The 13,348-nt window shown below is 37.0% G+C and overlaps 1 protein-coding gene across 1 annotated transcript in view; it reads left to right on the forward strand.

Moving 5' to 3' along the window:
• LOC136042381 (telomere-associated protein RIF1-like) overlaps positions 1–13,348 on the forward strand; it is a gene marked incomplete in the record, with an annotated part of 125,733 nt that overhangs the window by 87,618 nt on the left and 24,767 nt on the right. The window contains 1 exon segment of the mRNA XM_065727361.1: positions 4–2,444. Within this exon segment, the coding sequence (XP_065583433.1) occupies positions 4–2,444 (2,441 nt within the window).

The raw sequence follows: 13,348 nt of genomic DNA on the forward strand, positions 1-13,348 counted from the left end.
CAGCTCTCAATCGCAATCACTTTTATCAGAATGTAAATCTGTCACAAATTCTTCAGCGTTTCCAAAAATTGAAACATCTGAAAATAAGTCCACTCAGAAGTCAATTACCAAAAATGGTGCAAACTCAAACGATCGACGTCAATCTAAGAGAAGAAAAATTGAATTTCCAGTTGAACAACTTGAAGAAAACGCTGTGTCATCTCCATTCAAAGTCGATTTTGTAACAAATGCTCCCTCTGACCAACTTCCGGCATTTAATTTGAATGATGCAAAGTGTGTTCGCTTCGAGTCCCCATCTGGAACAAAAGTAGCTGTAACTACTGATGATGATGAATTTGTTCCAAGAAAAAGAAAATTTGTCCCCACCCCTTTCAAGATAACTCCTGCAAATGGCTCTAAACTTGAAGAAAGCAAAAATGTCTCGCTTCAAGATGGAGACGAAATCCATAACCTAAGTGCCTTATTTAAATCACCGATTCGAAACTCTCCTACTGCTCAGGTGGATCAAAAGAAAAGGGAAGACTTAAATGATTCCGATGCAGTTATACAGATGAAGAAGGGTAAAATTGTCTGTCTAGAAATTGAAGGAAAAGAAAATAGCATTTTCAAAGAGCCATTAGTGGACCAGCAAATTTCAGTTTTGAGTATGGAAAATGAAGAATCGCATGCTTTAGACTCTCCCCTTGAATCAGGTGGCAAATACAGCGAAAATGGAAAAAGATCGAAGAAAAGAGATCGAAAATCAGAGCTTCCGTTGCGATCGCTGCGGTCAGCTGCGATCAGTAGCCCAAATTCTCCCACCTCCCCAGATTTGCTGACGAACACGAAAACAAAGATTAAACCAGCAGTGGTCTTGTCGTCTTCAAGAAGAGGTAGACCAAAAAAATATGTTGACACTCCTCGACCTGTGATTGTATCGACTAAGATATCAGGGGGAAATTTTTCCGCTAAAGTTAAGACAATTAAAGGAAATGACCCTGCTAAAAGTATAGTTTCAAATATATCAAAGGAGGACTCATCACCGAAAATGGAGGAACTGAAAAAAGACAATATTGCTGAAATTACTTCACAAAAGACGACAAAAGTTATGCATGATTCGCCAGAGCTGAATTTGAACCAACTCTCGGAACCCTGTGAGTATGATTCTGCGGATGAATTAATATTAAAAGATAGACATAAAATAAAAAAGAAATATCCAAAAACCACTAAAACTAAAAACAAAAATCAGAGTCCTACATTGGGAAATTGTGTGGAAGTGAACAAAGTAAAATATCCTGACGTACCTAAATCCCCTGAGGAGCAATCGGAATGTGAAGTAAAAATTTTAAAGCCTGCATTTTCAGTTAATGATGGGATGGGTGAAGAAAAGTCAGAAAGACGTCCGGGTGATGAGGAGCAAGAGGAGCAGTGTCTGGATGGGTATGCATCAGAACCTGGACCTCGTATCTGTGAAAAAAGCCAGAGTGATGACGGCAGCCCTGTGAGAAGTGTCAAAAGAAATAATGAGATTATTACCATTGATGAATTTGAAACCACCACAAGAGATGTTTCTGAAGTATGTGAAGAAAATATACTCTGTCCGGAAGTATTGAGTAATGCCTCATCGCCTTCTCCTACTGAGTGTGCAGCTGTGCACGAGCACACGGAAGTAAATGTTGTTTCAGATTGTGAAAGTGAATCGAGCTTACCATTGTCTGTGCTTCAGCTTCGATGTAGAACAAGAAAAGAAAGTGAAGCTCTATTGAAATATAATGACGAATCTAATGAACATGAAAACATGCATAGTTACTCATCAAAGATTTACAGTGAGGAAGATTTACCTATTTGTTCAGTAACGGATGTAAAAAGTTTAAGTAGTGTCGTGGCTTTAGATAATTCTGATTTACCGAGCCCTGGTGCTGTTTCAGTTTCAGAATCAGCAGAAAAATCTGGTTATTCTGCAGACTCTTCAGAAGGTCAAGAGACTCTTGTACCAAGTAAATTGGACGATTCCTATATTTTAAATGGAGAATCTGTGAGCTATTCAGTGATGTCAGTAATTGATTCGAAGAAACTTCAAGTGATTGTGAGCCGTCTTGAAGAAGGCACAAACATAGAACCCGAACAAGCCACTGAAAGCGGAGGTGCACCAGAAAGCGTAGATCTATTTTCAGAACCATCTCTTCGAGTTTCACCACGTCGCACGCCGAGGAAATCGCCATCAAAGCCATATGATAAAGATATTGCAGATACTGTCAAATGCTCTCTTAAGTTTGAAGGTAGTCCTCAAAAGTCTTCTGGGCCATCACCGTCAAGTGAAAAGAAAGCAGAGAAAATTACAGCCACGCACTTGACCCCTTATAAGCAATCAAAATTGGGTAGAATGCCATCTCTTAGTGGTAGAAGTGCACAACTCGTCGTATTGGCTCAAGCAAAGGGGAAACAAATGGAAAAAGAGATTCAAGGTAATCTTTTGTGTTCTCTCTATTTTCTTTCCCTTTTTCTTTTCTACATTCTCTTTCTGATTTTCTATTCTACATTTTCTTTCCTTTTTTCTATTCTACATGTTCTTTGCTTTTTTAATATTCTATATTTTCTCTCCTTTTTTGTATTCTACATTTCCTCCCTTTATTCTATTCTACATTTTTTTCCCTTTTTTGTATTTACATTTTCTTTCCTTTTTTCTATTCTACATTTTCTTTCCTTTTTCTATTCCACCTTTGCTTTACTTTTTTTTTGTTCTACATTTCTTTTCCTATTATACATTTTCTTTTCCTTTTTTATTCTACATTTTCTTACCTTTTTTCTATTATTTTTTATTATACATTTTCTTTCCTTTTTCTATTCTACATTTCCTTCTCGTTTCTCTACTCTACATTTTCTTTTATTTTTTCTATTCTACATTGTCTGTCCTTTTTTTATTATACATTTTTTTCTGTTTCTATTCTATATTCTCTCACCTTCTTATGGCACTTGGTATTAACCAAGTGACATATAGCAATCGCCAATTCTGTCGGTCTGTCTGTCTGTCGGTCTGTCGGTCCCGGTTTTGCTACTTTAGGCACTTCCAGGTAAGCTAGGACGATGAAATTTGGCGGGCTACAGGGACGGGACCAGCTTAAATTAGAAATAGTTGTTTTCCCAATTTGACCATCTGGGGGGAGTGGGGGGCCGGTTAATTCGGAAAAAATAGAAAAAATGAAGTATTTTGAACTTATGAATGGGTGATGGGATCTTAATGAAATTTGATGTTTGGAATGATATTGTGTCTCAGAGCTCTTATTTTAAATCCCGACAGGATCTGATGACATTGGGGGGGGGAGTTGGAGGGGGAGAAACCTAAAATCTTGGAAAACACTTAGAGTGGAGGGATCGGGATGAAACTTGATGGGAAAAATAAGCACAAGTCCCAGATACATGATTGACATAATCGGGACGAATCCGCTCTCTTTGGATTAGTTGTGGTGGGGGGGGGGGTTTAATTCTGAAAAATTAGAAAAAATGAGGTATTTTTAACTTACGAACGGGTGATCGGATCTCAATGAAATTTGATGTTTAGAAGGATATCGTGTCTTAGAGCTCTTATTTTAAATCCCGACCGGATCTGGTGACATTGGGGGGGAGTTGGCAGGGGGAAACCTAAAACTTAGAAAACACTTAGAGTGGAGGGATCGGGATGAAACTTGGTGGGAAAAATAAACACGAGTGCTAGATACATGATTGACAAATGGAACGGATCCGCTCCCTTTGGGATAGTTTGGGGGGGGGGGGTTATTTCTGAAAAATTAGAAAAAATGAGGTATTTTTAACTTAGGAACAGGTGACCGGATCTCAATGAAATTTGATATTTAGAAGGATATCGTGGCTCAGAGCTCTTATTTTAAACCCGACCAGATCTGGTGACATTGGAGGGAGTTGGGAGGGGGAGACTTAAACTTGAAAAACACTTAGAGTGGAGGGATTGACATAACTGGAACGGATCCGCTCTCTTTGGGGGAGGGGTTAATTCTGAAAAATTAGAAAAAATGAGGTATTTTTAACTTACGAACGGGTTTTCGGATCTCTATGAAATTTGATATTTAGATAGATGTCGTGTCTCAAAGCTCTTATTTTAAATCCTGAATGGATCTGGTGACGTTGGGGGAAGTTTGGGGTGGGGAACCTAAAATCATGGAAAACGCTTAGATTGGAGGGATCGGGATGAAACTTGTTGGTAAAAATAAGCAGAAGTCTTACATACGTGATTTACATAATTAGAACGGATCCGATCTATTGGGGGGGGGGGGTTAATTCTGAAAAATAAGAAAAAATGACGTATTTTTAACTTACGAAGGAGTGATCGGATCTTCATGAAACTTCATATTTAGAAGGACCTCGTAACTCAGATCCCTTATTTTAAATCTCAACCGGATCAAGCGTAATTGGGGGGGCAGTTGGGGGGAACCGGAAATCTTAGAAAATACTTAAAGCGGTGAGATCAGGATGAAACTGGATGGGAAGAATAAAAACCTCTCTAAGATACGTGACTGACATAACCGGATCGGATCTGCTCTCTTTGGTGGAATTGGAGGGGGGGGGGTAATTTTGAAAATTAAGGTATTTGTAACTTACGAAAGGGTGACCAGATCTTAATGAAATTTGATATTTAGAAGGATCTTGTGCTTTAAAGTTATTATTTTAAATTCCGACCAGATCCTCTGACGTTGGGGGGAGTTGGAGGGGGAAACTGGAATTCTTGGAAAACGTGAAAATTGGGGTATTTTTATCTTACGAATAGATGATCGGATCTTAATGAAATTTGATTTTTAGAATGAATTCATGTCTAAGAGCTTTTATTTCAAATCCCGACCAGATCGTTTGACATTGGGGGGGGGGGGGGGGTTGAAGGGGGAAATCTTGGAAAAACACTTGGAGTGTAGGAATCGGGATGAAGCTTGGTGGATAGAATAAACAAATGTCCTTGATACGTGATTGACAGAATCGTACTGGATTCGCTCTCTTTGGGGGAGTTGGGGGGAGGGGTTCAGTGATTTGGCGAGTTTGTTGCTTCTGGACGTGCTAGGACGATGAAAATTGATAGGCGTGTCAGGGAGCTGCACAGTTTGACTTGATAAAGTCGTTTTCCCAGATTCGACCATCTGGGGGGCTAAAGGGAGAGGAAAAATTAGAAAAAATTAGGTATTTATAACTTACGAGTGGGTGATCGGATCTTAATGAATTTTGATATTTAGAAGGACATCGTGACTCAGAGCTCTTATTTTAAATCCTGACCGGCATTAAGCCTCTTATTTTCCTTTTTAAATCAATCTATTGATTCATAGAATTTTGTTAGAGCTCATACCATATGATCTCTTGGCTCTTAGCTCTTCTCGCCTCGTCACAAGTGCCATATGAGCTCTTAGCTCTTGTTTATTCTGCATTTTCTTTCCTTTTTTCTATTCAACATCTTTTATCTTTATTTGATTTTCTTGAGTTTTATTAATTAATTGCCACTGCAATAAACGATAATTAGATTTCAAGCAGGATCTTTGGGGTGTGAGCACTTTTATAGTACTTTGCAGTGGAATCGTGGCGATAATATAAGAATAGAGGACGTTCATTACCTGAAATCACAGCTTGAAATCCAATATGGATTTTCATTCTTTTTATCACTCGCCAGTTCTCATTCTGGTACGCTTGGTTGATTCTTCTGTTTCTCAGCTCTACTTTCTGGGTTTGAAAGCCATAGTAGAAACGGTAGAAAGTCTTATCAGTCTTTGTTGAAGCTTGTTAGAAATTTTTGAAGTGAATAAGCGAATTTTCGATGGCGAATTAACGCCTCTTGAAAGTCTTAGCAGTAACGGTAGAAAGTCTTAGTAGTTTTTTTTTTCGTTTTTGGTAGAAATTTCTGGAGTGAATTTCTGAAGGCGAATTTACGCCTCTTTAGAGTCTTAGTAGAAACGGTAGAAAGTCTTAGTAGCTTTTATTTTGAAGTTTGGTAGAAATTTCTGAAGGCGAATTAACGCCTCTTCAAAGTTTTTGTAGAAATTGTGAAAAATCTTAATAGTTTTTTTTTGAATTTAGGTAGAAATTTCTGAAGCGAATTTTAAAGTGGAAGTCTTTTCATTGATTGGGGGTTTGACATCGATTGGGTGTTGAAAAGAAGTTTCGCCTTTCTCGGTTGTTTGTGTAAAACTTCTGCGCTAATGTCCCCGCGTCTGATCCTTCTTTTCAAGTGAAAATAAGGAGTAACAATAAAACTTGAAAAGAGCAGAAAATATTCTGTATATAAAGGATTTGCCCCCCCCCCCCCCTTTTCAATGCCTTGCTCTTCACACTAAAGTTTTTAGCACTTTTATGAAAGCTTCCTATTTTAACTAAACGGTCCTCGTATTTCAAAAGACGTTCTTTAAATATTGGGACAAACAGTCTAACCTTTAGCGTAAAGAGCATGTATTGAGGAGGGAGGCAACCCCCTCATATACGGAATATTTTCTTTTCGTTTGAGTTTTAATGTCGCTTCTTACTTTCTGTTGAAACTTTTTTTTATCTAATTTCTGATCGTTACCAAATAGTGATGCTAAATCTGGCTCACCATCCATGAAAAGTTCCCTCTTCTTACGAGAAACTCCTCCGTGAAAATGCTACCCACGTAAAATACCCTCCCTCCCTTTGTCTTGAATTCTTTCCAGACAATTCCAGCCTATCTGAAAATCCCCCCCCCCCTTTCCGTAAAATTTCTTGCGGACAATTTAGCTGGAAAAAATTTTCTTAGTATATTTTTATTTGAAAAGGATTTTAATTTCTAATTTTTTTTTCCGATTACTTCGGCAACCTCCCCTTTTGTGAATATTTTTTCCAGGAAATCAAAACCCGCTAAAAATTCTCCCTGTGCAATTTCCCCAGAACATCTCCACGTGCAAAATTGAATTGGCAAAGAGAAAGTAACCCAAGTTACAAGAATTTCATTTAGAAACTCTGTTCCCTCGAAAGTTCGAGGGAAGTTCATGGGGAAATAAAATTCCCCTCGAAAGTTCACTCCCGGAAATTTTTCCCCTGGGGAAATTCTCCCCGTGGAAACATATCTTAAGCACAAAATCCCCCCCTAAGAAAAAGATACAATGTCTGCATAATTCCCAATAACAAATACTATTTGTAAACAATGTGCGAATTTCACATCTTACATCCCTTTCCCATGGGCTATGGGGGGGGGGTCATGTTACTCCTAAATGAATAGCATTTGGATCTTTCAACTATGCTTAACAAAGTAGCTATCTAAAATTTTGATCGGACGACATTGGAGAAAAAAAGGTATGGGAGGGTGGCTAGATGCCCCCCCCCCTCTTTTTGGTCACTTAAAAGGGAGCTTGATCTTTTAATTTTTTGTTTGAATGCTACCCCTTCTGATCTTCTTGGACCATTAGTACGACAGGATCACCCCTGGCAAAATAACAACAAATAAACACACATCCGAGATCTTTCTTCTGGCAAATATGCAAAATTCCACATTTTTGTATATAGGAGCTTGAAACTTCTACAATAGGGTTCTCTTGTACGTTGACTCTAGTTATGTGATTTTCATTAAGGTTCCTTGTTTTTTAAGGGATGTTTGCTGCCTTTTCGGAAAATCAGGCAAATTTTCTCAGGATTGTAGGTTTTGATGGGGTAACACTGAACTTGATGAATCTATGTATTTGGAATCAGCAATGTATCTGTTCATGTCCAAATTCACTTCTTGAGAATTTTGGTTACTATGAAGCCAAGTTACTCCTTATTGTCAGTTCTTTATCACGCACTGTTTGATAGTGACGTCCTGATTGAGTAGAGGAACTCTTAAGAATTGAACGTTTGGAGTATGTGCCTCTTTTTCCTCTGTGAACCAGCGTTGGTATTTTCAGCGACTTGTGGTGATCGTCGTATGATTTATTCTTGGACCCTGAAGCAAGTTTGGCTGCTCTTTGCTGATCACGTTCCAGCATTTAAACGTCTTTTACAATACTGGATCAGCTGGTAGGGTTCCTACCTCAAGCCTACGCCATTCTAATTCCATACATACGTTTGAAACTACCTCTTTGTATCTGCTTTATAAGTTATATTTTATCAACCCAAGGGCCTAATCATCCGGGTGACTAGGCTTATTTCAAGCTTTGCTTGAAGGAATAGAATATTGTAATGTTGTTGAAACTCTCAAAAAAACAATCTAGAAATAATTGTGATTTCAGTTTTGATTTTAACCTGTGTATGCTACCACGCCTCAATTATTAAATATAGGTTTTGGTGACTTTTCTGCCACTCTGTGGTAAAAGTCATAGTAGAAAAATGGGGAGTTTTTGGTTGAAAAAGGATGCCTATGAAAGATTTTTATCTCAGGTATTAGAATCGAACAGGCTTTAGTTTTTAGGGGCTAGTTTTTTGTTGGGATAATATAAATAAGCTTCCTGTAGGGTTGCTATTCCACTAGAGTGATGAGTTATATTATCCGTAGAAAAAAAAGTTGTCAATGAAACAAAGCATGTTCAAAATAAGTCTTGTGGCGGGCCTTTGCAAGAAGATCAACGAAATGCTTTTTGTGAGGAAAAGTAGAATTTTTCTACTTTGATTTTTAGTTTGTTGTGTTTTTTGTTCGTCTCAATTAAGCTTTTCTGTTCTTCTTTGTTTTCATCTGTTTCTCTTTTTATTGAGGTTTGTTCTATTTTTGCGTTTCATTTTTCTTTTTGTGTTTCTATTTGTTTCTTTTTTCTACTTTCCGTCTCTTTTTAATCTTGTGTTTGGGCTTTTGTTTTGAATTTTGTTACCTTGTGTTACTATTACAACTTTGTATGCTGGGTTCAAGTATTTGAACTTGTTCCACAAAAAGTTTGCATTAAAAAATCTGATTTCAGTTTTCAATCCGCAGCTATAGTTGCAAAAGATCAAATTCGTCTGTTTGAGCTTTATATTTCTTTCTATTTATTCAAATTATTTCTATACCTCTAAACGAATTTCATTAGTAGAAAAAAAATTAAAAGGAAAGTAACTGTCGAGAACGGGTTGTGAAGTGTCAGTAGTGAGGTGATGGAAAAATAGAAAACTAATACTCGACAGTTTTACTACTGCTTTCTAATCAGGGTTGTAACCTCTTGTGATTTATTACTATTTCTAGTGTTTTTGTTACTTCCTAAACAAAGAAAAATCACTAAATTTGCACAAAAATCGCTAGATTATTGAAGGAAATCACTGAATCAAACAGAAAATCACTAAAATCTAGTGTTTTTTGTTCACGGGATGGCAACCCTGTTTGAAACTCTTAAGAATCTTTGTGGTTGGTTACTGTGTTTGGTCCGTGGAGGAATTTGTCATGGGGAAGAGAATTTCAATGAAGGGGGCGTAGGATTTTCTAGCATTATTTAAAAAAAAACAATGAAAAAATAAATATGAAACGTTTTTTTCAACTGAAAGTAAGGAGCAACATTAAAACTTAAAACCAACAGAAATTATTACGCATATGAGGGATTTACCTCCTCGTAATACCTCCCTCTTTACGCTAAAGTGTTTTTAGTAATTTCAACTATTTATTCTACGGCCTTTGTGATTCAGGGGTCATTCTCAAGAAATTGGAACGAAATTTAAGCTTTAGTGTAAAGAGCGAGGTATTTACGAGGGGTGAACCCCCTCATATACGTAATAAAAACATACGAATATAGAAGTTCGTTACGTAAGTTAATTCGTAAGTTACGTATATTTTTACTAATGAAAACGTTCGTAAAAAATTAAAAGTTCTAGTTGCCTTTTTAAGTAATCAAAGAATTGGAGGGCAACTAGGCCTACTCCCTTGCTCGTTTTTTTCTCAAAATCTTCCGATTAAAACTATGAGACAGCCATTTAGCCAAAAAAATTTAATATGCTAATTTTGTTTTATTACTTATGTGCGGAGAGCCAAGATCAAAACATGCATTAATTCAAAAATGTCCAGAAATTAAATAAATAAAAATTTTTTTTTAACTGAAAGTAAGGAGCGACATTAAAACTTATAACGAACAGAAATTACTCCGTATTTGAATGGGCTTTTCCTCCTCAACGCACCGCTCTTTACGCTAAAGTTTATTACTGTTTAAATGGTATAGTTAAGAGTTCTCTCCCAAAGTCACTGGATCAAAATTTTGAGATAGCCATTTGGTTCAGCATAGTCGAAAAATGTAATAACTATGTCTTTGAGGACGATTCAATCTCCCAGAAGCCCCGGGGGAAGGGCGGCAAGTTATGAACTTTACCTATTGTTTACATATATTATTGGTTATTGGGAATTGTGTCGACGTTTTCTAGGGGGATTTTTTTTAGGTGGGTTGTCAGGTGGGGGGGTGGTACTTGGGAGTATCTTTGCATGGAGGAATTTTTCATGGGGAAGAGAATTTCCAAGAAAGGAGTGCTGGAGTTTCCAGTACTATTTTAAAAAATGAGAAATCAAATAAAATGCAGGTTTTTTCAACTGAAAGTAAGGAGCGACATTAAAACTTGACACGAACAGTAATTATGATGTATATGAGGGGGTTCGTCCCTCCTCAATACCTCGCTCTATACGCTAAAGTATTTTACGCAATTTCAAATGAGCTATTTATTTGAAGTAAAAGACGTAAAAAGCAGGTATTGATAAGAGAGCGAACTCCCTCATATACGTAATACAAATATACGAATATAGTAGTTCGTTACGTAAGTTAATTCGTAAGTTAGGTATATTTATTACTAATAAAAACGTTCGTAAATAAAAGTAACACTAGTGGTCTTTTTAAGTAACCGAAAAAAATTGGAGGGCAATTAGGCCCCCTTCCCTAAAGCTTTATTTCTCAACATTATCCGATCAAAATTTTGAGAAGGCCATTCAGCCGAAAAAGTAAAATTAGTATAAAATAATTAGAAAAATACAAGTCTTTTAATTGAAAGTAAGGATCGACATTAAAACTCAAACCGAACAGAAATTATTCCGTATATGAATGGGGCTGTCCCTTCCTCAACACCCCGCTCTCTATGCCAAAGTCTGACTCTTTCTCATAACTCCAGGTTTTAAAACAATAAAAAACTTTCAAACAGTTCGTGGTAACGAACTGTAGTAAAGAGCGACCCGGCTCAATAGTAACCGAAACTCTAAAAAATGGTATTTTAATACCAATAGTTACATCAAAAGAATTGCATTTTAATGCTGATTTTAAATATATAAGTTTCGTCAAGATTAGTCTTACCCATCAAAAGTGGCGAGCCTGAGAAAATTTGCCTCATTTTAGAAAGTAGGGGGGAAATTCCCCTAAAAGTCATACAATCTTAACGAAAATCACACCATCATATTCAGCGTATCAGAGAACCCTATTGTAGAAGTTTAAAGCTCCTATCTACAAAAACATGGAATTTCGATTTTTTACCAAAGACAGATGACGGATGCGTGTTTATTTGTTGTTTTTTTTTCCAGGGATGATCATATCAACTCAGTGATCCTAGAATGTCACGAGAGGGCTCATTTTAACGGAAATTAAGAGTTCTAGTGCCCTTTTTAAGTGACCAAAAATTGGAGGGAACCAAGGCCCCCTCCCGCGCTCATTTTTCCCCAAAGTCACCGGATCAAAATTCTGAGAAAGCCATTTTATTCACCTTAGTCAAAAAACCTAATCACTATTTCTTTGGGGACGACTTACTCCCCCACAGTCCCCATGGGAGGGGCTGCAAGTTACAAACTTTGACCTATGTTTACATATAGTAATGGTTATTGGGAAGTGTACAGACATTTTAAGTTTTTTTGGTTTAGGGGGGGGGGAGTTGATGGGGGTACGTGGGAGGATCTTTCCACGGAGGAATTTGTCATGGGGGAAGAGAATTTCAAAGAAGGGGGCGCAGGATTCTCTAGCATTATTTAAAAAAACAATGAAAAAATTAATATAAAAAGTTATTTCAACTGAAAGTATGGAGCAGCCTTAAAATTTAAAACGAAAAGAAATTATTACGCATATGAGGGGTTTACCTCCTCGTAATACCTCCCTCTTTACGCTAAAGTGTTTTTAGTAATTTCAACTATTTATTCTACGGCCTTTGTGATTCAGGGCTCATTCTTGAGGAATTGGGACAAAATTTAAGCTTTAGTATAAAGAGCGAGGTATTGACGAGGGGGTGAACCCCCTCATTTACGTAATAAAAACATACGAATATAGAAGTTCGTTACGTAAATTAATTCGTAAAAATCTAAAAGTTCTAGTTACCTTTTTAAGTAATCAAAAATTGTAGGGCAACTAGGCCTCCTGCCCCGCTCCTTTTTTTCTCATAATCTTCCGATTAAAACTATGAGAAAGCCATTTCGCCATAAAAAATTAATATGCAAATTTCCTTTTAATTATTTATGTGCGGAGAGCCAAAATCAAAACATGCATAAATTCATAAACGTTCAGAATTTAAAAACAAGTTTTATAACTGAAAGTAAGGAGCGACATTAAAGCTTAAAACGAACAGAAATTACTCCGTATATGAAAGGGCTTTTCCTCCTCAACGCCCCGCTCTCTACGCTAAAGTTTTTTTTACTGTTTTAAAAATTAGAGTTAAGTGAAAGAGTCAAACTTTAGCGTAAAGAGCGGCGCGTTGAGGAGGAAAAGCCCCTTTCATATACGGAGTAATTTCTGTTCGTTTTAAGTTTTAATGTCGCTCATTACTTTCAGTTAGAAGACTTGTTTGTTTTTTTAATCTGTATCATAAAATCACTAAATTCACTTTTTCAACAAGTTTGCCTACCATGTCATCGTTATCCTATTGACGGGCAAGCAAGTACCTGAAAAGCCAGGTGTGATCAGGGTTGCCAACTTGGACACTTTTCGTGTGAAGTGCACTCATTTTTTTACATCAAAGGGGATGAGAAAGAGTGAAAATCACTCTTTTTTGGTGTTAATTTTCATTCACTTTGAACGTCAGTAGTTGGCAACTTAGTTAGAAGTGTAATTAACTCCAGGGACAGGGTTTCCAACTTGCACACTATTTGTTTGAACAACACTCTTTTTTACCTTAGAGGTGATGCGCAAGCAGAGGCAGCCGTGCCCATGCAAATTCTTTGACTTGCACTCTATTTGAGCAACAGTCACTCTTTTTGGCCGTGATTTGCACTCTTTTTAGATGTCAGCAGTTGGCAACCCTGGGTGTGATGCCATTTATGGGTAAATAAACCCGCAAACGGTATTTGGTGTTGGTGATTTGTCTCTTAAACTTTGACACTAAATTCAGAGACTCAAATTTATCTCTTGACGATTTAGCTTATTCGAACGCACTAATAATCATTTACTTTTACTTTGTCTTAACTTATACCTACCCATAGTATATCGTCACCTTTCGGTAATTTTATTATACAACTTGATAAAACGATCTTGTTTTACGATTCCTCCCAATTTCG

This window comes from Artemia franciscana, unplaced genomic scaffold (assembly GCF_032884065.1).
Source record: "Artemia franciscana unplaced genomic scaffold, ASM3288406v1 Scaffold_1206, whole genome shotgun sequence".
Taxonomy (NCBI): domain Eukaryota; kingdom Metazoa; phylum Arthropoda; class Branchiopoda; order Anostraca; family Artemiidae; genus Artemia; species Artemia franciscana.